The sequence below is a fragment of the Molossus molossus genome, unplaced genomic scaffold (genome assembly GCF_014108415.1).
Source record: "Molossus molossus isolate mMolMol1 unplaced genomic scaffold, mMolMol1.p scaffold_m16_p_8, whole genome shotgun sequence".
In the NCBI taxonomy this organism is placed as follows: Eukaryota; Metazoa; Chordata; class Mammalia; order Chiroptera; family Molossidae; genus Molossus; species Molossus molossus.
Genome location: NW_023425402.1, coordinates 17,505,116 through 17,532,770, shown reverse-complemented (window position 1 = coordinate 17,532,770; position 27,655 = coordinate 17,505,116). Strand labels below are relative to the sequence as shown.

The following is a 27,655-nucleotide window of genomic DNA, read 5'->3' as shown; positions in this document are numbered from 1 at the left end:
ACTGTTCATAGTATTTAGTTTAATTCATGTTCATTTATTTCCTGGCTTTGCTAATTGTCCTATGGCTATGTAAGGTAAGAGGTTAACGTTAGTATGGGGAACTATGGAGTAGTTTCGCAATGTATTTGTAAGTCTAAAATTATTTCAAAATAAAAGCCAATAATGGAAGAAACAGTTGGACTTTGAAAAGAACTCAGAACAAATGTAGAGATTTTGAGGCAAGCAGAACGGTTCCTCCATCTGCTACTATTTTGTCACATGAAACAGATACTTCTGTCATCACATAAATCCCTTTTCATGCAATAATTTAATGCAAATAACAAACATTTCAGGAAGAACTATTAATAGAGCAACTTGCAGACAGACAGACCTGGTTGCAGGTCCAGCTCCAGTATTTAGCATCTGCGTATTTTGGGTAAATTGCTTAACCTCTCTGAGCTTCAGCTTCCTTCCTCACTAAATGGAGATAACAGGCCGGTGTGGCACAGGGCGGCCGTGAGGGACACTTTAGCAGATGCAGATACCTGCTCAGGAGAACGTGTGACTCATAGCAAGCAGTCCACCAACATCCGATACTCTCACTACTATGAGTAAAAACATAACTAGAATAATAGTGCAGCAGAACTAATAGGCAACAGAAATAAGAAGAATTACTAACCAATAAGGACATGGCAGCCAGGCAGGATGCAGGCTCAGTCCCGAGTCCCCAGGGCGGCTCGAGCAGCAGAAAGCCCGGGGCTGAGACCTGGACTAGTGAAGTTTCAAAGTCCTAACAACTTGCAAGTTGTTGCTGACAACACCCCCCCACCCCGAGGTGGGAAAGGGAAAGAAACTGGAGATAGGAGATTTGGGACTCCTCTGTCCTGGCCAGACCCCTGCTCTTTCGGCCCTGCCCACCGGTCCAGGTCACCGCTCAGGGAGTCGAGGACAGCCACGTCCAGGGACCATCTGGCCGGGTCCTTGCCCTGAGCTGAGAACAGTGCCTTTGACAGGTGAAGCACTCTGCTCGCCTCTGGACCCCACCACCTGCCGCCCCAGCCTACCTGCAGCTCGCCATGCCCTTCACGTTCACGCAGATGCCTTCATTTTGGCAAGGATTCGGGTCACACGGGTCTCTGAAGTACTGCGGCCAGTTGTGGTCCTCCATGGGGCCCACGCTCTCTGCTGACCGCTTCCGCCGGCTGGGCAGGGCCTTCTCCGACAGGGCCTGTGCTGAGCCGTCGGCGGCCCGCTGCTCCTGGAGAACAAGGCCTGGAGGGGTCAGCCTTGTGTCTCTCGGGGTGACTCCAGTCTGGTTGAGGTGGGTGATGTCTGAGGAGGAAGATCTATGGTTAATATTCCCGGGTGGCCTCTATCCTGCGTGGACATCACCTTGAGTCACGTGAAAAGTGGCTTTGAACCCAGCTGACCCTCAGAAGGCGAGTTATTTTTATTTTCAAAGTAGTCCAATCACATTTTTATGTCACTTGAAAAAATAAATATAAAGTTAGCACGGATAGACTGACTGAAACCAAACTGAAGTCAGTAAATTGCCATATGTCAAACGTTATCCAAAAAGATGACATGAGAAGACTAGTTTCTCCCAAGGACACGTAAACTGAAGAGGGGAGTCCTTTTGTGATCGAGTAAAATATGGTTCTCGCAGAACACTTTTTTTTTTTTAACCTAGTCTCAAAAAAAAGAAAAGAGCCCTGGCCAGTTTGGCTCAGCGGTTAGAGCGTTGGCCCGCGGTCCAGAGAGACCCGAGTTCGGTTTCCGCTAAGCCTTAGTGGCTAAGGGTACATACTTTGGTTGCCGTTTATCCCTGGCCCTGGATGGGGTCGTGTGGGTGGCAACCACTCCATGTGTCTCTTTCACATCAATGTTTCTCTCTCTTCCTCCCTCTCTCCCACCTGCTCTGAAGATAAATGCAAAAATGTCCTTGGGTGAGGGTTAAGGAAAAGAAAAGAAAAGAAAAGAAAAGAAAAGAAAAGAAAAGAAAAGAAAAGAAAAGAAAAGAAAAGAAAAGAAAAGAAAAGAAAAGTCCCCACTCTCCATGAGATGCTCAAAAATCAGTGTAAATTCAGTAGAACACCCAGAGCAGCAGTTCTCAACCAGTGGGTCATGACCCCTTGGGGGTCGGACGACCCTTTCACGGGTCGCCTAAGACATAACAGTAGCAAAATTACAGCTATGAAGTAGCAACAAAAATAATTTTATGGTTGGGGGTCACCACAACACGAGGAACTGTAGTAAAGGGTCACGGCATTAGGAAGGTTGAGAACCGCTGACCCAGAGGATGGGGTTATTTATTCAGAAAGATCAGTACAAGTACCTTCAAAGTCCACAAACATGATAAGGTCATCATTTTTAAGGAAACTCCTCCTTTTCAGCATTTGGTGGGAGATGAAGTCATTCCAGCCCCTCTCAATGCTTCTGTAACAACTACAGTTCTGATCATAAGTTCCCACCACGGACGGTCTGTCCCAGATGACTGAGTCATTTATTGCTGCAAAGTTATAGGCAACACAAAATCACATTACCTCCTTATACTTCACTTTCCAATTTATCTTTTTAAAGAATTTATCTTGCCCAGCTGGTGTGGCTCAGTGGTTGAGCATCAGCCCAGGCACCAAGAGCTCGCTGGTTCAATTCCCGGTCAGGGCACATGCCCAGGTTGTGGGCCCGATCCCCAGTGGGGGGCATGCAGGAGGCAGCCAGTCGATGTTCTTTCTCACCTGTGTTTTTATCTCCCTCTCCCTCTACCTTCCTCTCTCTCTCAAAATCAATTAAGAAAAAAATTATCTTTATTTTTGAAAGTATTACAGATGTTCCCCCCTTTTCCCCATTGACCCCCGTTCCCCCTCCCACCCCCACCCTGCCTTCACCGTACTATTCTCTGTGTCCATTGGTTATGCAAATATGCTTTGGTTTATCTCTTCCCATCACCCACTGCTTTGTCTTTAATGAGTATATAGAGCTTTGTTAATCAGAAAAAAAAAATAGGTAGAAAAAAAATCAGTCTATTTGGTTTTTCCAGGAGAAATAAAACTCAGGAGTGGAGGGTGGGAGGGCAGAGAAGCACAGCACTGAATGGTCAATGGTCCACTAGTGAGCGACTTCCTCAATGAACTGGGAGGAGCAACTACAGCGTCTTCTTTTTAAGGCTTCATGCTCTTCATTTGATCAAAAAAATAAAATAAAATAGTTTGCCCATTTATGCATTGGTACGTTTGTTTCATGAATATACTGATGATCAGAAATATGTTAGGAGTCAGTGCATTGGTTCTGCACAGAGCCTAGCAAATTCTGAGAATCTGATAAGGGATTAGCAGTCTCTGAGACTGAGCTCCGTGAAGCAGGAATTTATATTCTAAGGACCGCGCACAGAATCTGGCTCACTGCCAGCCCTTAATAGACACTTGATGAGTCAATCCAGAAAAGAGAAGGAGGATAAGATGACGGTGCACATTCTGACTTCCTACTCCAGCATGACTGTTAGTAGTGTGCCCCAGGAGGCAGTGTGGGAGGAATGTCGATCTCTTACCCAGATGAGACCCATGTCCGCCAGCACCTCCAGGTTGAGGGGCAGCTCCTAGAACCACTCACCTGGAGACGTCTGGGACTTGGAGGTAGTGAACACCATGCTTGAGGACATTCTATTCCTGACGTCGGATTCCTGGTCGAGTATCGTTATTATCGCCTGCCTGTTTTCCACCGGCCACTCCAGGATAGCGTCGTTCTCCCCGCTGCACAGGTGAAAGGCGAGCCCTAAGTAGCCCAAGTTTACTCTTCCATGAGGGTATAAGGTCAACCCAAACCCGTATCCCTCTGCATTGTAGAATCGGGGGCTCTGGAGCATGTCCCCTACAGCCGTGCTCTGAAGGACCTTGGAGAAGTTCTGTACTGTCCAAACGCCTGCGGGGCATGGCGTTTCTGTCAGGGTGATGTCATCCAGGTAAATTCCCCCAGTCGAGCTCTGGGGGTCACCTTTTGTGCCCTGGAAAAGGTAGCGAAACTTCTTCTCTTCTCTGAGGGTCACATGGGCAATTTTCCAACTTTGGTTAGAATCTCCTGAGGACAGAAAATAGGATTGGTGACAATGGTGGCCAATGTTTATGGAGCACCGATTATGACCCTGGTACTGTGCCAATTACTTTACCTGAATGATCTTACTGAAACCTCACAACAACCCTACGAGACAGGTAGTGTTTTAAACTGGCTAAGGAACTTTCCCAAAGTCACATACCTAGTCAGGGAAAGTTGCTACAAAAATACACACTATGATTTAGTTTTAAATTCGTATTCAAATCTTAATCATGAAATTATCTTCCATTATCATTCATTTTCACAGGTAGAATAAACTCCCACCTCTTAATATCAGCACTGGATACCCACATCCTAGGATGCGCCACACCTGTGACATGTACACTTATGTGACTGACACCACCTGGGGATAGGCAATGGTCAAGTGGACACATGACTGTGAGATGTAATGGACACCAGGAAGTCTGGAATAGGGACAAAGGTGCAAGATTCGAACTATTTATTTATCCACGAGGGTTGGATCATGGGAATTCTGAAAAGAAAAAAATAGAAGAAGGATCCCTTTCTTGGCTAATGACTCCTGTGCCAGGAGGAAGTCCCCATGGGCCATCACCAAATGGGCAGTGGCCAGTGGCTCATCCATAAAATCTTAAAGCACGTTTCACTGAGATGCTTCTGTAGGACTGTCGTAAATCAGGCCGGCAGTAGACAGTACCAAGATTACTTGAGACAGACACACCTCATCCCTGTTAGCTCAGAACTGTCCTCCATTAGGGGATCCCGGCCTCCGTGAAAACATAAGTATTTTGCATAAACACGTTACATATAGAGAGAGACAGAGAAAGACAATGACAGAGACATATTTTGTATGTAAGCAGCTTGGTTAAAAGACACATTTTGCATATGTTTAAAACTTCAAAAGACTTGTCACTATCTCAAGTTGTACAGCATATAAACACTAAATGATATTTAACCACCTTTTAGAAAAGTTTCATTGACAACAGTATCAGGATGGACTGCTCTAAAGATCCATTTGGAGGACACCCCCAGGGAACCCACAGAGACACACTTTGAAGTCAGTAGAATTCAACCCATACCAGTGTAAGGAACTAAATTAAGCAGGAAAAGGTTGCTTGGTTGATTTCATGCTTATGAGCATCATACTTTCAGCTTAACATGGAAGTGGGGGATAATAGATCCCACTGATGTTAATGAGACTCCAGTTCACTTTCTCATTGAACAGTTACAATCCTTGGTAACAGTGAATTCTCAGCTCTTAAGGGCACCTAGCTGCCACCCCTCCATTTGATGGAGATGCTCTGTAAATTTCCGCCAGAAGAGTGAACCCCTCAAAACCATTATCTGTAGAATTCCCAGGTAGCTCAGACTGGGCCCTGAGTAGAGGTGATTTGGGCACCTGCTCTCATAAGTGGCCCCTAAGGAAACTCCAAATCGGCAGTTTCTTCTAGAAGTACTCGAAGAATTCTCCATTTATTTGGATTCACTGTCATTGAGAAATTCTTTGTTGAATGAAAATATAGGCAAGCATGTCTCTCTTTCCCTAGTTATGAATGAACCACCACCACAGTAAAAAGATGTGAACATTTAGCTTTATAACCCTGTGTATCGATTTACAGCCAGACCACCCTCTCATCCAACTGACTGCCTTAGCATCCGAAGGTCTCCGTGCTGAGTCTTATGGACATACACAGAGTACCACTTAGTAATATGTAAATGATTATATTGAAGTTAGTGTATACGAATGGCTTAGTTCTCATCAACTTCACAAGTAGGCTTCAGTTACTTCATCATATTAAATAATGGCACCACTCGGTTTTCTGAAACAGATGCAAAATCACATACGGTCAGCCATTCAACCACCTTCTCTCCAGCTGCCTCAACTCTGCTTCCCTTTCGCCTTCCAATCTCCAGCCCTGAATCACGCATTTGTCTGCCCTGGTTTCCTCCAAAGTTCCAGAGAAAATTGGATGTATCTATTCTGACTGGCCTCCTACAAAGTGTATTTAAGACTCACCTAACCCCTGTGGCTGCTTCTAATTTCTGAGTGGTTAAAACATTCATTCATTGGGTGGTTCAAATATGCCAGACACTGTGCTGGACGTTTGGGAATGGGGGTGGAGGAAAAGGGAAGAAGAAGAGAAAGAGAAGGAGGAAGAAAGGAAGAAATGGGAGGAAGGGTGCAAAAGGAGGGGAAGGAAAATGAAAACAGCAATCAGGATCCCAGATTTTAAGCCAAATCAACCCTTGCATGAACGCCCCCTGGTACCTCGAAAGGTCTCCACCTTGACCAGCTTGCGAACATTGCCGGTGCCGTCGTCCCTCCTGACCCAGATGACGAGTCGGTCTGAAGGGCTTCCTGTCATCTTATAGAAAAACTGGAGACACTGTTGCTTCCTCTTCGGGTAAAGAATCCGAGACTCCAGCAAGGCTGCCTCTTCCGCCACCCCCGAGCTGGTGTTCAAGTGCATGAAGTAGCCGGCACCTTGGAGAGAGCACCCAACAACCCGTCTCCGGCTGCCCACACCTCGGGCGTCCCCTCCCCTCGCCAAGTGAAAGAGTGAGCAGCAGCCATTATCCAGGCGACACAGGCTAGAACTCTTCTGGAGAAAAGCAAAGGAAGGTTGTTTGTCAGTTTATACTGTTTGTCTCCATGGACAGACTCCCAGGCTAAACTCGCAGCTCTTTTGATTGACTTTGTCCCCAAGTTGGTGCCACACAGGCTTCCGACGCAAGGAAATATGGGCTTTGAGCGGAGTGGGTTGGAATTGAGTGTCTGTGAGGGGAATCTATCTTCCTCATTGACTTGTTTAAATGAGAGAGTCATTCCAAGGGAAAGAGCTGGCCTCCTGGTTGTATTAAGAAACTCTGGGATTCAAAGGTTTAGGGATTGGATTTTAAATATTCACATTGTTAAAGTTCAGTTTCACCTCTGCCCCGCCTGAGGACTGGGGGTGTCAGCCATGGTAAAGGATCATCCTTACGGTGTCATAAGAAGGGCATTCAAGGCATAGCAGGGACTATTGAGGATTTCTCCTGTATACAAAGAAAGCTTTGAAACAGAGGGGAAAGAGCATCTCATTTGTGCCAGCACTAAGGTTTGCCCAGGTCAGATACCTCAAAACTCTCTCCCCCCAGAATAAGCAGACAGCTGAAGGAATGAGTCCCTTAAAAACCCAGCATACTTTTCAAAGTCTTGTCTATAAAGAAGGTATTTAAACTGTACTCCAGAATTCAACCTCTTACCAAACACTCCACTCAAAACATCCCACAAAGTAAAAATGAAGAGAGCATCTAGAACATTCTAGGTACCACGGCAGTGGGGTTCGCAGCGTCATCCTTCCTTCCACATGGGGCGTGTGCCTTTCAGATGGGCAGTGAGCACCGATCTTTGAATAAGCCTTCCACATGTTTTAAAATGTCCTAATGGCCCTGGCCGGTTTGGCTCAGCGGTTAGAGGGTTGGCCTGCGGACCAGAGGGTCCCAGGTTCAGTTCCCACTAGGGGCACGTACCAAAAAAAAAAAAAAAAAAAGTGTCGTAATAGCTGTCATATTACACCAGGAAAAATTGTGTTTTCTTGTATGTTCTTCTCAATACTCAAACTTACTGGCCTGAGACCTCTGTGTTAGGAACTACCGATTGCTTGCGTTGAAGAGAACAAGAACTCGCGCAGCTAAGGGCTCCAGGTGGTCCTTGCTCAGGGTTCTGCCCAGGTGGGCAGAAGTGTGAGGTGAGAGTCCAGGGACTCGGGCCCGGGAGTCAGACCTGAATTCTTGCCCTGGCTCTGCCTCTCACCAGGCGCTCCTTCGCCTGTCTGGGTTTTGCATGGAAAATGCCTCTTATCCTTTGCGCTCTTTGAGGCGCTGCCTCTACCTGGGCAAGGCCAGTGCTCTCCAGCAGAGGGAGCTGGTTCCACGAAGTGGCTCCTGTGACAGGCGGGCAGCTGGTCAAGCTAGCCTCACAGAGCCTTCCTAGCCACGCCTTGCCGGGTGTGATCCCCCTCCCTGTGAAGGCCTAGGACGTTCTTTAGCGGGTTCCTCTCCCACGAAGATCACCTCTTTCTCTGGGAATTGAGTGTTAGCCTAGCAGCAGCCCACAGGAGAGACTGGAGTAGAGTCCAGGACGGGAATTTAATGAGTGTTAGGCTCAGGTAGCCCTTTGGATACTTGAGATTATGTGTTTAATAATCTGCTGTGGGCAGAGACTTCCACCCTTTGCCACGTCCAGAGGAAGAGTGGCAATGGCTTCCAACCTCTGACACTCTCCGTGGTGGCCTGGAATCTGGGCGACAAGCTAGGTCCCTTTTGTGAAGGAAATCTAACCAACTCTCACCCAGGCATGGACTAAGGGACTTTATAATATAGTCCAGTCTTTTTTTTTGCTTAAATATGTTTTTATTGATTCTTTAGAGAGAGAGAGACGGAAACATCGATGTGAGAGAGAGACATCAATCGGCTGCCTCCCGCACGCCCCCTACTGGGGATCAAGCCCCAAACCCGGGCATATGCACAGATGAGGAATGGAACCGGGACTTCTCAGTCCACGGGATGATGCTCAGTCCACCGAGACACACCAGCTGGGCTAGTCCAATCTTTATAAAGTGATTATGATCTATAACCCCGCCTGCTTCCAAGTAGGGTTGAGATGATTTTAATGATTGGCATTTAATAAAGGATGCTAGAATAGAAAATACACACACACACACACACACACACACAATCCCTGGAAAGAAAGGAAATGTGGAAAAACAGGGAGTGGAGCTACTGGGCTGCAGCTGGAGGTTCTGTAACCATTATCTTCTTCCATCCACACTGTGATGTACCAACATGTGGATGTTCTAAAAGGCTTACAAAAGCAAAGACTTAAACAAGTTCCTGCCCAGCCAGTGTGGTTCAGTGGTTGAGCATCATCCCATGGACCGAGAGGTCCCAGTTCTATTCCCGGCCAGGTTGTGGGCTCGATCCCCAGTGGGGGATGTGCAGGAGGTAGCCGATTGATGGATCTCTCTCACATCAATGTTTCTCTCTCTCTCTCTCTGAAAAATCAATAAAAACATATTAAAAACAAAAACAAAACAAGGTCCTGTGGTCGCAATTAACAAGAGGTAGAGCCAGTTTTACACCCAGGTCCGCCTGACTTTATGGCTTTTCCGCACGCACACAAACCAGGTATAGAGACAATCTGAAGCTGTGCTCCCCGCCCGGTATGGTGGCTCCAAGGGCATGCTTAGCACTCGAACTGGGGCCAGTCCCAGCTGAGATACGGCGTCAGGGTAAAGCACACAGCAGATTTCAAATGCCCAGTACAAAATCATTTTTATATTGATTACACACTGAAATGTTAATATCTTAGATATATGGAATTAAATAAAATATATTATTAACAGGACTTTCCCTTCTTTCTTTTCTATGTGATTATGAGAAAATTTCCCCTTCTGTATGTAGCTCATATCACAGTTCTATCGGGGAGCATTGCTCTGAGGCATGACCCTTATTTACAAAGTCGTGTCTTATGAACCATATCCGTTTGTCATCGCTTAAATGCATCTTTCTTTTCGCGTGCCCAGAACCTCGATGCTTTTTATTCAGTTAATACTAAAGAGAAGGGAAATGTGCTTTGTCCACATTTAGAATTTCGGGTTTGATAACTAACATGCCGACCGAGGCAAAACACTGGCTGCTGTTACCAATTGAACCCGATGAACCACTCAGGCATTCACTTTGCACCTTCACCCACCTGTGCATTGTCCCCCCAAGGTGTGGTCCACTTGTCCGGGCCGAGTGCTGTCCTCATGGACCCAGTCAGCGTCGTCTCTGGTGCCCTGCACCATGCCGCAGATGTTTGCCTTTTCAAAAGCACAGTGGTCCAAAAGGGTATGAGTTGTGGCTGCAAATGACATTTTTGTCACCTGGTTAAAAATAACAGGCATCTCATCCCAAACACCTAATGTCGTAGGTTACTACAGCCTCATTGTTCAGAGACAGCAGGATCCTGGCAAATCCAACTGTCACCCATCAGATCTTAGAACTTGCCAGCATACATGCAGTCCTACCCTCCACACAGAACCATGGAGTTAAATAGTACCAACATCGCTCACTGTGCTTTTCTATAGACACCATCCCAGACTCCTTGAGATCAAGAATGAGGTACCTACAGTCCTGGAGTCTGAACGTGGTAAATCCTCTCCACATAATGTGGAAGAGAATGAAAGAATGTGTCTTTGTAGACTCATGGGGTCATTTGAGGAAAAATCCCAACTCTGAGCATTAGATCACTCTAGGGACAATTACCTTGGGTAAAGAATTCTGCAGGACACAAAATACTTTCGAGCCGGCTACCTATATTGAGCTTTACACGATGGTGCACCCTTCAGAAAGAAGCTGAAGAAGTTGGACAATTACAGCTTCCTAAATTGCTCAATACTTTCGTTTTACAAAAGATAACCACATTATTGATTTTCCATAACCATCTTGTGATAGAAGTATTCTAATTCTTTCTACTCTAGAGATAGAGAAATAAGTTTATGTAGTTTGTCCAGTTTTTAAAACTAGAACATGAAAGAAGGGTAAAGGAAAATGTACAGGACACCCTTAGAGCGGGGAGTCTCCATTGGGGCATGTTGACTCGGTCCTCAGCCCCAGAGGTACTCACTGCAATTGTACATGCGGTTCAGCCTCTCCAGATCGAGGACACTGAAATCCAGGCGCTGCCCAATGATGGAGTTAAACTCAGGGATCTTGGCTGTGATGGTAGGGACACTTTCATTCTTGTTAAATGAGAAAGGCTGGTAGTGCATCAGAGACTCATAATCATAGGGCGTGTTGAGGTCTGTGATGAAGTTGTCATCATAGGTATTAAAGTTGTGCTGGTAACCTGTCAGTGAGAGAATCCACAGGTCCTGTTCGGTCATATCATCTTCCTGTGTACCCTCTTTGACTAGACACTCAAGCGGAGACCAAGAAGGAAAAGGGAAATAGTGTGTGTGTGTGTGTGTGTGTGTGTGTGTGTGTATACAGGCTGTCTGTAGATTCTATTACATTTTGAAAATAAAATCTATTGCAATAAATGCTGGCTTTATGAATATTTGAAGTATGTATACATTTTTGAGGTGCTATATATATGTATATACACACACACACACACAAATTCTATAATTAACATAGCAATATAAAATTAATACATGTTATTAATTATTATTAGCTGATAGCCATCTACTATATAACAGTATGAAAATAATAATGATGATGAATATTAAAATACATAATTAATATGCACATATACTTGTAATTAATATACACATACAAATATTAAATATACATATATATTTAAATCAAAGATTCTCTTTATAAATAAATAAATGTGCATGTATATGTATAAGGATTTAAGAAAGAGAAGATAAAATATGAAAGAGGAAGCAGGTATTCCAAATGGCAGGAAACAGAATTTCTGAATTCAGAAAAATATTCAGAATCTATACTTCTTGTTCATAGCTGAGTACCTCTTCCACCTAGAGCTGTCCCTGGCCATCTCTCCCACAGGTTAAGAAAAGGAATCTGAGAGGTAGAGGGAAAGGTAAGCAGCTGTGTAGAAAGGGGCATCCTTTCAATCAAAGATCACATTCTTCCATTCCAGAAAGAAAAATAAAATAGGAAGAACATCGATCAGCTGCCTCCTACATGCCTCCCCACTGGGGATCAAACCTGAAACCTGGGCATGTGTTCTGATGGGGAATCAAACAGGCAACCTTTTGGTGCACAGGATGACGCCCAACCAACGGAGCCACACTGGCCAGGGCATGCCCGCTTTATATTTTATGTTCTCCCTGGAGAATCTGAAGCAACGCCCACACACAGATTTGACCTGGCCATCCCACGGTTGGTCTCAGCAAGTCATAAAGATAATAGCACATTACACCCAGCTGCCTTGGGTTTGTACACACCTGGAAGAATTTCATCCCACCAGATTTTCACATAATCATCCCGGTCAGTCCTGGACTGCTCGTGATAAAATCCCAAAGCGTGAAGGATCTCATGTTGGATGATGGCCTTATAGTCACACCCAAGGCCAATGGAAAGGTTCTGACCCACATGCTGGTTACCGACCTCAGACCAGCACCTTTAAAGAGAAGAGAAACACTTTCTCCTAAATAATGCTTAAATGGTTGTAATTCATTAGTTTTCAGAACACAAATGAGAAAGAAGTTATCTTTGCTTTTTAAAAGAAATGGTCAGTAGTGTGCTCATATGCTGATGGTTCAATGATAAGAGACTGGTTAAGTAAGAAACATTTCCTGGAGGGATGTTATGTAGGCTTTAAAAACCGTGGTCCAGGCCCCCCGTGCAATGTACAGATCCTGTAACATAGAACCCACACCTGAAACCCATGTGAGCCTATGCACCAATGTCACCCCAAAAATTTCAATAAAGAAAAACACCACCACAAAAAATGATGGTCCATTATAAAAGTGTCCAGTGCATCCTAATAATGTATCAGGTAGAAAGAAGTAAAAATGAGCATTCTTCCACACCTCTACAAACCTGTAGGGTATTCCAAAGAATAATATTATAGCTTTTATACCAAAATATTGTCTCTGAGTAAGGGTCATGGTTGACTTTAATTTTCCCCTTTACATTCTAAAGAATTTCCAAATTTCCTCTATGGAGCAGGTGTGAACGTGATGATCATGAAAGAGAGCCTCCTTATTGACAGCGCAGACGAGGCTGCCTGATTATTCCTGAGGAATTCTAGACAAGGCAGACCCCACACTTACCGCAGAAAACAGTGAACGCAGAAGCTTCTGGCAGAGAATCTAAATTCCTCGTGGTATAACCTTTAGCCCGTTTCCCCCCAATTATTTTGGTCTTTTCTCACTAATCTGATTTTCCATCTCTATTAGCAAACCCAAAGCTTTTCACAAATTGTCTTCCTACCTGCTCCAAGATGTGGAGCAAGAATCTAGACTCGTACCAATGCTCCACAGAGTAAAAGATTTGCCAGTGGTTTCCTGCCATTGTTTTCCTGAGAGTGTTAACATCACATACCTTCAAATGCTAATAGATTTGTTCTCTGCTCAAAGATGGATCTTAATTACATGATAACAAAACTTTATTAAGGTATGATTTACATACTGTAAAAATAACCAGTTTTAAGTGTACAATTCAACGGTCTTTAGTAAATTTACTGAATTGTGCAAACACCCACCATGATCAACTGGCCTTTCTGACAGTAGAAGTTTCTACCAAATCTGAGTTTACTCTGTAAAATATCCACAAACCACAGGAAACATTTATTATTTATCTCTCTCTCTTTTAAAAATTATGGCACATCTCCACAAGGGAATACCATGCAGTTTTTAAATTTTTTCTTTATTGATTTTATAGAAAGAGGAAGGGAGAGGGAGAGAGAGATAGAAACATCCATGAGAGAGAACATTAATTGGCTGCCTCCTGCACGCCCCCCACTGGGGATCCGGCCCACAACCTGGGCACGTGCCCTGACGGGGAACCGAACTGGCGACCTCTCTGTGCATGGGTTGACGCTCCACCACTGGGCCACACCGGCCGGAATATTTATCTCTTTTTTTAACATCCCTTCCTCAACAGAAAGGTGTAAATTGCAAAAATACTTTACATGCCACCAGTCTGTGAATCATTGACCTTGTTCTTTAGAAAGAACTCGGTTAACCTCCAGCTTCAAGGGACCAGGGCACCTGGGGCACTTTAGGCCAGACCCTTGACCACATCTTTTCGTCTCTTCCCCCTCCTGCAGTTTAAATATAACCGAGACAACACCTGGCCACAGAAAATGAGTCCCTCAGATTCAGGTTTTATGGAGAATGTCCCTCAAAGCTGATCACCCCTTCATTAGGTACCTGGGGACTGAGTTACAGACCGAAAAGAAGCCAAGAGCATTTACTGGGAAAATGAGAACTTTTAGAAAGTGATCATTTTTACTTCGTTTGATTTTAAGAGAAATAATTTCTTTCTTTTTATTAAAAAAAAAAAAGTGATTCAAAAATGGTAGTTAAAGAATGTACAGTAAACGTGTAAAGAAAATAAATATTTTCCTAAACTTTTCAATGAATAACTAAAGGCTTAGGTACTATATCGCAAAGCTCAGAGGTTGCCAAGGCATGAGATGAAGAAGTCAAAAGCAGAGAACCTCTAAAATATGTGCTCTTGGCAAGGCCTGAGGTATACTTTAAACCTTTCCCTTCACGTAGAAATAAACTATCCAGACAAGTATTAGTTATTTCCTTTTCTATGACCCACAAAACCCCAAACAATAAACTACATGTCCAGAAACAAATTCACTATCCTGTCCCCACAGCGGTTCTTCTGACAATATCCCCAGTCTCAGTGAATGAGGTCACCACCCTCCAGTCGCCACCCACATCAAAAATCTTGATCATCTTGATTCCTCTCTCTTCCTAACCCCTCGCATCAACTATTCACTAGGCTCTGATAAGTCTGCCTCTTTACCTATTTCTAAAATTCACTCTTCTTTATTTCAACGGCCTCTTTTTAGTGACGGTCCCTTTCATTTCTTTCCTGGAGGACTGGGGCATCTTTTAATTTATCTCCTGCCACCAGGCTTGCCACATGCCACACGTCAATTCTTTGCCCACTGTTGTTGGCAAACGGACAGTTGAACAATTTCGACATAAGAGTGTGTTCCCTTACATGAAGGTCTCTCTGACCAGGCTTCTGCTTCTGTTCCTGGCTCATCACCCACCACTCTGCCCTTGACAGGGACAGCTTCAGACATTTTGAACTGACTGAGTTCTCCAAGTAAGGCAGACTGCATGTTTGCTCTCGTTCCTTCCTTCTTCCCCTCTTCCTCTCTCCCCTTCCTTCTTCTCCTTCTTCCTCTCCCTCACACTCTCTTCCCATTTGCCCCCCCCCTCCGCCTGCATGTCCTTCCTTCTTTATCTCTCGACCACTCCACCTAGCTCTCCCTCACGCACCACCTCCCACCATGTTAGAAGTCCTGCTTCTTCCCTCCCGTAGCCCATGGCACTCACCACAGCGTATTCGAACCACTGACCCGCCGTGTCTCCACCACCCCCACCTGCCAACTGTAAAGCTGTGAGGTCTAAGACTGGGTCTCACACTTCTTTGTACCTAGCGTACTTGTAGACTAGCATACTTCCTGATACATAACAGGGGCTCATATTTATTGGTTTTTTGTTTTTCTAAATGAAAGAATGAGCTAAGAACCACCAGGCTAAGTAAGAGAGTTACCTTGTGTCTAAGTAGTCATCAAATTTTAACTTTTCTGAACTGTTATTTTTTGCGTACTTTTTTACCTAAGAGGCTAAATCGTGTGCTAATTTCCTTCTTCATCCCTGTTAATCCATCCATGATTAACAAAAACCTCACCATCAGAACTAGACAACCAAATCCAGGTGCCACCTAGAGGCAGTGATGGGAAGTGCAGCATGAGCTAACCCTCCTTGCTGGGCTTGAAGACACCAGCACAGTCATGGCTTAGGGCAGTTTTGCTTCTCAACCTCCTCCAGCCCCGGTAGATTGACATAAACACCACTAAAGAAAACGAGCTTTTTTTTCTCTTCTTGATAGACTGTTTATTTCTTCTTATAAATAAATAAATATGAAAAGCAAATTTACATCTAGAACTTTTCAAAGAGGTCCAGCCAAACAGTACCATTACAAGTGTGCAATTTATAATTTAATAAACTTTACTTTGAAAAGGAATATAATTTAAAATATGACCTAAACCTAAGAAAAGACTTGAGATAAATTTCTCTCAGGCCCAGAGGTATCAAACAGCTCATTCTCCACATAATATGTTAAAAATGTTGTTTAATTAAAAATTTTACAGTGGAAGATTTGAATTTACTTTTAGTTTCTTTCCAACTTTTCCTTTTAGCCTTTGAAAGAAATGTCACTTTTTATAAACCAAAAGATGGATGATTTTCACACTCTGCAAATTTTCATACTAACCCAGAAAACTGCTGAAAGATGATATATGAGCTCTCTCCTTCATAGGGCTTGAAATCCACACAGGACTTGAGGCGGAACGTTTCAAAGGCATAGAGAATGGCTCCTTTGGCATTCAGTTCTGCAGAAAGCAGTAAAAATGTCAATGAGCATTACTGAACTCTTGGACAATGTACATGACATAGTTTACAGAAAATCATGCCACCACATAAAATCCACAGGGATCCATTATGGATTTTTTTTTGGTAGCAAATAGATTCCTTGAAAACTAAAACTGAAAAATCAGTTGTGGATGCAAACATCAAGTGCATACATTAAATACATAACGTTGTAAATATAACTACAAAATAAGAATACACTTATGTAATGTGAATGTGGCTAAACCAAATAGAATAACTTCCCTTCTTTCTTTCCCATCCCCCACTCAAGCAGAGATTCTGGGTTCATTGTCTCAGAATTCCTTGACAGCAGAGGACAGAAGAGATGGGAAGCCCCTTATGTCCTCCGGATGAATAAAGATCCTTGGAGAAGAGCAATGACAATGGCGTTCCTTATCCCAGTCTGAAAAGACATTGCCTCTCGCTCGAGGACGAGAGCATAGTGTAGAGAGGTTTGTGGGTTCAGAAAGCGTAGTACATATGTATATTTCCCTGCTTCCTTGCAAGAGCCCTAGGGAGATGGCCAAGAGAGGCGGGCAGCACTGTAGGCAGCCTTAGAAAGGATTGCTGTAACCCAAGTTTGGAATCAGAGCAGCAGAAGCCGAATGAACCTGACGGGGCAAGAATAATAGGTGCCTCCCAGTAACCTGTGTGCATCAGTGGCCAAAGATTAAATGTCTTTCCTTTTATCTAACATGCTCACACCTCGGTGTTGCACAGGACAAGGACAGGGCTGGGAAGAAAGATGCTCAAAGGAAGAGAGACTGTGTTTTACTCTGTGCATGTGGTTTTTCTCTCCCATCAACTCAATGAAGGTAGGTCTCTGAGTTAAAAATAAAGCTAAGTTATATACAATTAAATTGTGTTTCTTGCACATTTGGTTTTGTGCATTCTCTCAAAGAAAGCTTATAATTCTTGGTAGTTTATCAAGTGTTTTTCTCATTTTATCCTGGTCCTTATGTCATTGAATAAACCAACATGTTGGAGATTCCACAGTTCAGATGTCATGGGATCATATCAAGGTCAGTAAAGAAATAGTTCTTGGAATCATCAGTAAATTAACTGTGGGAACAAAACAGATAACAGCAACAAGAGCATGAGTTAAACTTACTGGAGGGTTTTCATGGAGTTTACCTATTCTTTCTTAGTGGCCTCTATAATATGAAGATATGTACCCTTGGTAGTCATAAAAATGTAAGCAAAACGAGTTTGTTTTTACTCAAGTCATGCTGTTTTTTTTTTTCCCTCACCGGAGGATACTTTTCCATTTTTTGTACAGATGGAGTGGGAGGGAGAGAGAGGAAGGGAGAGAGAGAGAGAAACATCGACGTGAAGAGACACATCGAGTGGCTGCCACCCGCACGACCAACCAGGGCCGGGGACAAACCACAACCGAAGTATGTGCCCTTAGCGGGAACCGAACCCGGGTCTCTCCGTACCGCAGGCCGATGCTCTAACCGCTGAGCCAAACTGGCCAGGACCAAGTCATGCTGTTTTTAAGGTTACATTGCCCTTGTTATCCTCAAGCCAAATAAGGGGAGTGCTGAGGGTGATTCATTTCAAAATCGCATCATGTCTGACCTCCCACACCTGTGTAAGTTGTGAAAAAGGAATTGAGCAAGTCTGTAATAATTTTGTAGACACTGTTCCAACATCATTCAAAAGAAAACAAAAGTGGAACAAAAGCCCACTGGAAGCCACACTTTGTGGTCTGTGTGTTGTCCTTATTCAGGTCTGCTCCGCATAGGACACTGTTAGCTCCCAGAGAGGAAGGAGCCCGTCTTTTGCCTCACTGAATTCCTACTTCTCCTTTCATCACTTTGCCGTGACTAAGTTGTCTATAGTTCTGTCTTTGATAATCATGCTAGTTTTAAAAACCACTACTTCTCTTTAACCCTGGATCAACTAATACGAGAAAAAGAGTTAACTTCAGATGCTGTTGACTCTACATATTCGAGGATGAGCATAGGAAGGCTAACTATGTTGAGTTTAAGAATGCTCCGAGAGAGTTTTTGATCTGGTAATAGTGGAGGAGCTTAAATCTCACAGATAACAATTATAAAGGTTGGGGAGAGTTTAAGGAAAGAAACTTTTTGCAAGCACTGGAAAATTACTAAAATAGGCAGAAACAGTAGGAGAGTTTATTCTTGTAAGGAAGAAATATCATTGGTTAAGATTCGTGTTTATATAGTTTTCTTTTGCATGAGGGCACACTGCAGTTCTTTCGGTGCTAGGAGGGGAGACCTCAAGCATACATTTGCAGTTGTGTTTTCCTGACATGTCTATCACGGGAAGGGTTCAGCATTGCCTGGCTGGCTGAAAATCAAGAGAGGAAATCCTCGGGGATAAAGAGCCATGATTGATCGGAGGGAAAGGGGGGTTGGTGGTTCCAAAATTTGTCCACAAATTTCCGTCTAGTCTTTGACTCATGAATGTTGCACGGATGGGAGAATTCTCTAAGGAGCTTAGTGAAAAATAGCAGATAGAAGGCTGATTAAACAGGTATTTCAGCTGCTTCCCATCATAGTGAGAGGGAATTTGAAGTTTGAGTCATTGTCAGTTAGAGAGACTAGGGCAAGTCCTGGGCATTTCATTGAAACTCCAGAGAGGCCATGATGTCTTAAGAGCAAAGACAAAGGAATTTGCTTTGAACTAAGGACAAAATCAAATCAAAACCTCCACAAATCCAAGATCATCAGTCAGCAATGCAACTGCTTTAACAAAAATTAACACTCTTCAGAGGAGAATAACAGAATGCAGAGTCTCTAAAATGTAATATTTACATCGTCTAATATATAACCAGCACCAACTGTCACTTGACATATTTAACACTGATAGAATAGTGTGCCCCCAAACTGTAGAATACGAGTCCTTTCAAGTGCATACACAGCATTCACCAAGACAGATATAAATGAGACCGTAAAACAAAGTCCCAGTAAATTTCAAGAGATTGCTATCTCATTGAATCTGTTCAATGACCTTAACAAAAACTCAAAATAAATAACAGACTATCTAGAACAGCTCCATAGAGTTGTAAATTTAAAAACACACTTCTAATTGACCTGTGGATTTTTTAAAAATCACAACAGAAATGAGAAAATATCTAAAATAAACTTTAATAAAGGTACAACCTATCAAAATTTGTGGAAAGCAGTAAAATCAGTGCTTGAAATAAAATTTATAGCATTGGATGCTATATTATAGCATTATATAATGTTTTAAAAATGAAGATTCAAAATTAATGATATAAATTTCCACCTTAAATATAAAAAAGAGTGCAAATTACACCTGATGTAAGTAGAACAAGGGAAATAATAAAGAGCAGAAAGCAACAAAACAAAAAGCAGAGAAAAGGGAGAAAATTAACAAATCAAAAGTTTGCTCTTAGAAAAGATTAATAAAATCAATACACTGATTAAATAAAAGCAAGTCACAGACTGACAGAAAATATTCATTATATATATCTGACAAAGGACTATCTATAATGTATAAAGTTCTTCTACAAATAATGAAAAGACAAATAATACAATAAAAAAATCATGAAAGAGTTGGACAGGTACTTCATAAAATAAAATTCACAAATGGCCAATAGCACATAAAATGTGCTAAATACCATTACTCATTGGGAAAATGCAACTTAAAATCACAGTGAGAGCCTTGGCTGGTTTTGCTCAGTGGTTAGAGTGTTGGCCTGCGGTCTGGAGAGACCAGGGTTCGGTTCCCTCTAAGGGCATGTACAGCAGTTGCAATTTGTCCCCAGCTCTGGTTGGGTGGCAGCCACTTGATGTATCCCTTTCACATCAACGTTTCTCTCTCTCTCTCTCTCTCTCTCTCTCTCTCTCCTTTCCTCCCACTCTATCTGAACCAAAAATAGAAAAATGTACTCGAGTGAGGATAAAAAATAAATAAATATAAATAAATAAAATCACAGTGAGATACCATTTACAACCATTAAAATGGCTAAAATAAAAAAGACTAACACCACCATTGTTAGTGAGAATGAAAAATGACATTTCCCTATAAAGTTAAACATACATATGGTCAAACAGTTCTATTCCTAGACATTTATCCAAGATAAATAAAAACCATATATCTACATAGACTTATATAAGAAACATCACAGCAACTTTCTTCATAATGACCCCAAACTTGAAACAGCAATGCCTATAGACAGGAAAATGGATAAACAGTTGCAATATAGTCATACAATAAATATTACTGAGTGATAAAAAATAATTTATTACTGATCCATGACAATATGGAAAAATTTTAAAAACATGTTAAGCAAAAGAAACCAGCCAGACACAATATGAAACAAACTAAGTGATTTCATTGATCTGTAAATCAGGTAAACTAATCCACAGGAAAAAAAGTAGAATGGCAGTTGTCTCTTGGGGACTGGGGATGGGGATTGGCTGGAAATGAGCACATGGAACTTTCTGGAGTGATGGAAGTGTGGCTTACATAAGCCTATGCATTTTTTAAAAGCCACTGATACCCGGCCAGTGTGGCTCAGTGGTTGAGCGTTGACCCATGCACCAAGAGGTCACCAGTTTGATTCCTGGTCAGGGCACATGCCCAGGTTGTGGGCCAGATCCCCAGTGGGGGGCATGCAGGAGGTGGCCAATCGCGGTTCTCTCTCATCGATGTTTCTATCTCTCTCTCTCTCTCCCTTACTTTCTCTCTAAAATCAATAAAGAAAAAAGTTTTAAATAAAATAAAGAGCCATTGACTTGTACACTGACTTGTGTATTTCACTCTATATACATTTAATGAAGGGGCTGTGTACAGGTATTGAGCTCTGAGTAGTATGCTCACATTTCCCAATGCTAAAGGTGATTCTCATAGGGGGCTGCTCGAGAACTACCCCTGTACCCTGACTGCAGCTACCTTATCTGAGGCCACCCTTCTTCAGTCTTGCTCTCCACTAATCTGTCACCTCCCTTGCAGCTTAAGAGACCTTGCTACTCAAGGTGTGGCCAGTAGAGCAAGAGACTCAGCATCACCTAGAGGAGTCCTAGACATGCAGGATCTCAGGCCCCACCCGGACCTAGCCTGCATTTTACCCCGTTCCTCGGGGGACCCTAATGTTAAAGTCTGAGACTCACTAACCCCTCACAGAGGCATGGTGAAGGGCAAATGCGATGTCAGGCGAAGGCACCTCACAGAGATTCAGTAAGTATGTCTCCGTTTGGATGTGATGGAGGTAGCTCAGGTGAGACAAGCAGGAAGAAAAACTGTCCTGGAAAAAAATTAGCCTTTAAAGTTGCTGTTTCTTATATCACGTTCCAATCAATGCGAGTGTGCCATGAATCCGCCAGCGTGTTGGCAAATGGGGGGAAAACAACTCGGCTCACTTTTCCATAAAAGAACTCAGAACAACTGGCCTTTGTTTACAGGAGCTCTTCTCCAGGAAAGGCAGTGGGGACAGCCCTGAGAATAGTGACGGAAAACTGCAACACAGTCACATCTCCCGAGAGTGGGAGCCGCCTGGCAGCCCGTTGGGATTGAGCAAGCGTGTCCTGGCCTCCCCTCCGCTCCCTCCCCCCTGGTCTGCGGGGGCCTCGCGGGCATCGCCTCGCCACGGATCAGGTATCAGTCAGCTGCTGAGGGCAGCCGGTGCCCACATGTGCCGCTAGTATCTACCCACGTCCGCCAAGGCCTATTTCCAACAACGAGTAAAATATAACTGAGTCCTTTATCTTCAGAGAGAACAAGAATAGAATGTGTTCATAATGAGGAATGAGGACTGTCCGTTGTGGAATACAGACTTTTCTGTTTCTCAAACATGGGGCATGTGGGTCTCGTAACAAAAAGGGAAGATCAATACCCTGAAATAGAATCCTTATGCCATAGTTCGAGTCACCTAGGTAAACTAGTATTTAAAGTGCAAAATTTCCATTGTGGTGATGCCAACTTATATTTCACCATGTTTTCACCCTTGATGGTGCTTCTGGTATTATTATTTTTTTATCCTCACCCGAGGACATTTTTCCATTTTTTATTCAGATAGAGTGGGAAGGAGAGAGAGGAAGAGAGAGAAATATCAATGTGAAAGGGACACATCGAGTGGCCGCCACCCACACAACACAACCAGGGCCAGGGACAAACTGCAGCCAAGGTACATGCCCTGAGAGGGAACCGAACCCGGGTCTCTGTGGACCGCAGGCTGATGCTCTACTGCTGAGCCAAACTGGCCAGAGCGCTTCTGGTATTATTAACATGTTCACATCTTCTGCCTTTTTAAAATCATTATATGATACTCTTATCTTGGGCCTGACATGACATTGATGTACATGACACGACATCGATGTACATGACGTGACGTCATGTCATGCCTCTCATCCCAGGAGATGAAGAATCGTGGGTGCTTGGAAACCCTCTTAAACCCTGCTGGTTACTCCCCGTCTGAAGCTGCTGAAGAGGAGGAGGGGGGTGAGGGGGGTGGGAAAAGAGTTAAGCCCAAAGCTCCTAATTAAGAACAATTAGTATTACCCAGATTGTCCGCCAGAATGTAAGGAATGGGGAACTTCCACCTGGTATTGGGGTCTCTCAGACCATTTCTGGAGTTCTGTGAAAGACAAAGGCAAGGTCACCAGAAAAGCTCACCCTCCGGGTCTTCTCCTTCACCAAACGCTCACACCACAAATAATCTGTCACATGAGTCAATCATTTAGTAGCATTTGTCTTCTGATTATAAATGGGATAGTCCATTACAGACAATTTGGAAAATTCAGAGGAATTATTAAGAACGAAATAAAGGAGACCTGCAATTCTCCCCAAGCTGACACAGCCGCTTTAAACATGTCCACGCATTTCCTTCTCTCTCATCCCCACTCATTAGGAAAATTGGGTGGGTACAGCAGTTTGATAATTATAGACTCTTTTGTAATGTCTGCTATTTTTTTTGTCTGCTATTTTTTTATCCACCACCGGCCACAGTGGAAGTCTTTGTGGGTACAGATTATAGATTAGATTCTTTCATCGCCCCACAGCGCCTGCCCCAGGACTCACGAGGAGGCTTGCAGGACATCACAGCCAGTCCTGGGGGGTGTTATTGTGTCACAGGCAGGTACTCACCGGCAGGAGGATGTCCCCTTGAAAGAGGTCCAACCCTGCAGCTAGATGTGGATTAAAAAAAAAAGACATATTTCAATGAGCATTACTAAAAGGCATCCCTCATCATAAAATTCATCTTTTCCATTGCAGATCTTGATTATTCATCTTTATGTGCCAAATTGTCTTGGAAACAATGCATACATTCCCTCTAATGGAGCAGATGTATATAGCCAATACATACCATGTTTACTGATATGGATTGGCTATATACAATAAAAATATCATATATATTCCCACACCCCCTGTTTTCATTTTCTGGAACAAGAAACTTTGTCCAAGGATTTTAAAAGTAAAAGAGAGTTAGACGAGATATTTTTAATGACTGCAAACCTCTCACCGTTTCCCGGGTGAAATGGATTCCGGGGCCGGGCGGCGATGTACTGGGCGGTCAGCGCGCCTGAGCTGGGGAACTCCTGACCGCCCGCCCAGGGCCCCTGCTCTTAGCGGACCACCCGTCTTCCTGACCCTAGGAAGTGGGCTGATTGCTCTCTTTCCCAAGAAAAAACAGTGGCACCCTCCAAAGCCAAGCAATAAGGCTGTCCCTGCTTCTCTCTCTCTCCCCGATGTTCTTAGCCCCTGCCACCTAGCCCATGCGCGCGACAGCAGCGCCCGACGGGACGTCCACGCCACTGCCCACCTGCAGGAGGACGGGTTCTGCGTGCTGGTCTAGCCACACCCTCGCCGGGGTTTGTCAGGAGCAACAGTTTGCATTTCCTGACACCTGACCTAGATGGAGCGGGGGTGAGGGGGGGCCTCTTCCAGAGTCCCATGAACAAGCCCACTGAGACCTCGGCCCCAGCGGCTCGTGGGCATGGATGGGTCGCAGAGGGGTGAGCGGGTGTGGCAAGAGGAGCACTTCCCAAGGAAATACAAACCCACTGACGGCCAGCCTCAGTCTATTCGCTATCCAATGTGCTCACTGCAGCACATGCTTAGTAAGAGCCCCGGGTGTCCCTGGGCATTGTTCTAGGTGCTGGGGCTACAGCAGAGAATAAAGCAAATCCCTCAGGGGGATGACATTCTGACCTGGGAGGGAGGGGAGACAAGCAAGTAAACGAACATGTAGAGTATGGCAGGTGGAGAAAAGGGCAATAGAAATAAAAAACACAAGACAGAGTAAGGGGGAAGAGAGTGCTGAAGGCGGGGGGTGGGGTTGATACTTTATAAAGAGTAGTCAGGGAAGGCCTCCCTGAGGAGGTGACATTTAAGCAGAAGCCTGATGGAATGGGGAGCGAAGGAAGGCAAACTATTGAAGGCAAAGACAACGGGAAATAGGAAGGCCCTGGGAAAGCTTGATGTCTCAGGGCAGTGCCTCCCACAGGCTAGCATCGGAATTTCCTTGAGGGCTAATTAAACACAGATTTGCTGAGCCCTGCCTCCCTAGGGCTTCTGATCAATAAGTCTGGGGTAGGGCTTGAGAATTTTTATTTCTAAGTTCCCTGTGATGCTGCTGCTGCTGCTGGTTAGGGGACCACACAGTGAGAACCACTTTTCTAGAGGAACAGCTATGAGGTTGGGGCAACTGAACAGCCCCAGTAGGTAAGCGGGGCAGGGAGTAGTAACTCATGGGTGAGAAAGCTGGCCAGGATCAGGTGATCTCAAGTTTTACTATGCCTAGGAGTCATCTGGGTTCTGTGAAAACGGAGGTGCTCATTCTGTATGTCTGTGGTGGGGCCCAAGATGCTGCTTTTCTAAGAAAGCTCTTAGGTGGTATCGGTGGCATTGGCCTGTGGACCACACTTTGAGAATCAAGACTCCAGGGCCTTTATTTTGTGCTGGATAAGATGTCAACCAACACTGGTCGATGTTGGAAGATTGAAAGATGGGAATCTTCCAGCGGGAAGACTGGAGGGGAAGAGGTGGCATGGCTGGTTGGCGTTAGGAAAGCTCTGTCACCTTGTGAAGAGTCTCCTGGACGGGACGAGGGCAGGAGGAGAAGAGCAGGTGGGCCACTGCAAGGACCAGGCCAGAGATGAGATGGCTTGGACCAGGCCAGGAGGACAGTAAGTGCTGAAATGTCACAACTTGTGACCTAAGTGGATGGCAGATCTCACAGCACGAGCCGACAGATGGTGTGTAAGGTGTGAGGGAGACTCTGAGGGCCTGAGCCTAAAGAACGAGGAGGGGGAAAACGCATGAATGAAACAGGCTGAGAGCAGCAGGTCTTGGGGTCAAAAGGTTATATCAGGCCCTGGCCAGTTTGGCTCAGCGGTTGAGCGTCAGCCTGCAGACCAGAGAGTCCCGGGTTCGGTTCCCGCTAGGGGCACATACCACACACACACAAAATAATAATAATAAAAGGGTTATATCAGCATCGTGGGGCATGGAGAGAAGGTAGTGAAATGTGACGATTTTCTCTATATGATTTTCCCAAATAGTTTATGATTTCTGGCCCTGTGGCTCAGCCGGTCAGCCCTGACAGCTCGTTTAGAATGACCTAAAAAGAGAAAGGACACACATGGGAAAACATCTTCTTTGGGGTCACGGTTCAGAGGTGGTGGTGGAGATGAAGAGTAAGAAATGGCTCCAAGGTAAGATAACTGTTTTTTTACTCGATAGAGAAGGATGAGATTAGGAGACTAATTCTAAGCCCAACCTGTTTTAAAGTAGAGCAGACGTGAAATCACTACACCTCTCAGTCACTACACCTTGACTACCTGACTCTACCGAGAGATCGTCTCTCTGTTGCCTGACCCCAAAGCCCGGGGAGCCATTCACCCATTTACCCCACTAAACTATTTCTATTCTGCCCGTGCGATCATTCTCAAGCTTTCCCGATTAAATATCAACTAGCCTGCCCTCCCTATAAATAGGACAAGATCAGAGAAATTCAACCCCTAGGTGTGGGGTGTTTTAGTTTTGTGATCTTCAAACAGCACTGAGCTATGAGTCAGAAGACGCCGAGGTGAGCCCCAGCACTTCCTTCTGTGACCTTAGGTGAGTCACCTCAACCCCAAGGGGCCCCCCGTCACTTCCTGCAAAATGAAACTAGCTCTTGACTCCACTGCAGGATTTGACAGTAAATGTGCAATTAGACAGGAAAGCTTCTGTTGACCGTAGGTGTCTATGACCATGAATACCTTTGCTTCCTACCAATCCCGAACAAAAACGCCTACAAGGTAGAGGCTCCTCCTTCATTTTAGAAGCAGGACAAAAAAGGAAAAAGAGAGCTGATAACTCGGCTTCTCTCTCCTCTCAGTAACCAATGAGACTGATGAATTTCCTCAAGAAATGTGTTTGTGGACAAGATGTTGAAACGGAAACACCTTTGCACTCTTCTCTGAGTCCCGAGTAAACAGCTGTTAATGGATATGATGGCCCGTCAGAAGGTCTGGTTTTCCCCCACTACTAAATATAATCATAGACATACTCGTTATATTTTTCTTTAGAGAGCAGAGTAATCATCCATTTTTCTCTCCCATTTTTTGACATGGAAACTGGTGAAATGAAAAATTTATAAACAACACTCTTGTTATGTATTGCTAGGTCTATTAGCACATACTAGTTCTCTTAGAAAACTTGATCTAGCCCTCGTTCTCTTTCCACATTTCCATTTTACAGAAATTCTGCAAATTCTGATGAAGCACCAATAAATCGTTCTGCCCCCAAGGTACCCAATACTGTGTTATGGAGGCAATAGCTTTTCAGAAATTCTATCACAGGATTTGAAATTATTTCAAGGCATTAATAATGCAGACATTGAACTCACCTAAATTGATTTCTGGAATATCCTTCTGTTCATCAAAATCTGTTAGAAAGTGGGGAGAATTGTCATTGTTCTTGCTGAACAAAAGAAAGTTCAGAAACACTCCTTATGCATTTCATTTGTGCTTACCATTTCCTTTAGATTGATTCTTAACCTGAAAGAAAATAAATGTGCAGAAAGTGGATAACGTGTACCAGAATTAATATTTCTAAGCACCCAGAAGAGCAGAGCTTGACTTACCGGCACCGCTGCGATGTGAGCAGCAAGCACGACGAAAGAGGGAATGCAGATGTACCCAGTCCAAACCATTGTTGCAAGTGGACAGACTTTAGCAAAGACACCTTGTGATAAATGCCTCTTGGACCTTGCCCTGGCTGTCATATTGGAAACTTTGACCCTCCACTAAATGCACTATAGCACTAAAAAAGAAACAAAGAAAGAAAAGGAGTCAATGACAATTTCATTGACCCTTTTGGGGACAAAGTTTTTAACATAAAGGCTCAAGCTCCAGAGACCAGGAAAAAGTTTGAAAAAGTTAATAGTGAGATGAGCATATTAAAACCAATAACTTTCCTACACACCAGCAATAAATGTTCATAAAATAGAATAGGTAAAAGGTCAATTTCATGGTAGAAATAAAAATGGTTTGTAAAATTATTTTAAA

At 43.9% G+C, this 27,655-nt stretch overlaps 1 protein-coding gene across 1 annotated transcript in view; it reads right to left on the bottom strand.

Annotated features, from left to right (window-relative positions):
• The window catches only part of MEP1A (meprin A subunit alpha), a 29,598-nt gene extending 2,298 nt beyond the window's left edge, over window positions 1–27,300 (bottom strand). The window contains 13 exon segments of the mRNA XM_036248699.1: window positions 1,044–1,311; window positions 2,315–2,488; window positions 3,589–4,053; window positions 6,314–6,529; window positions 9,782–9,931; window positions 10,697–10,918; window positions 11,985–12,160; window positions 16,012–16,129; window positions 22,662–22,737; window positions 23,247–23,287; window positions 26,995–27,033; window positions 27,146–27,209; window positions 27,211–27,300. Of these exon segments, the coding sequence (XP_036104592.1) occupies window positions 1,044–1,311; window positions 2,315–2,488; window positions 3,589–4,053; window positions 6,314–6,529; window positions 9,782–9,931; window positions 10,697–10,918; window positions 11,985–12,160; window positions 16,012–16,129; window positions 22,662–22,737; window positions 23,247–23,287; window positions 26,995–27,033; window positions 27,146–27,209; window positions 27,211–27,300 (2,099 nt within the window).
• Between the last annotated feature and the right edge of the window lie 355 nt (window positions 27,301–27,655).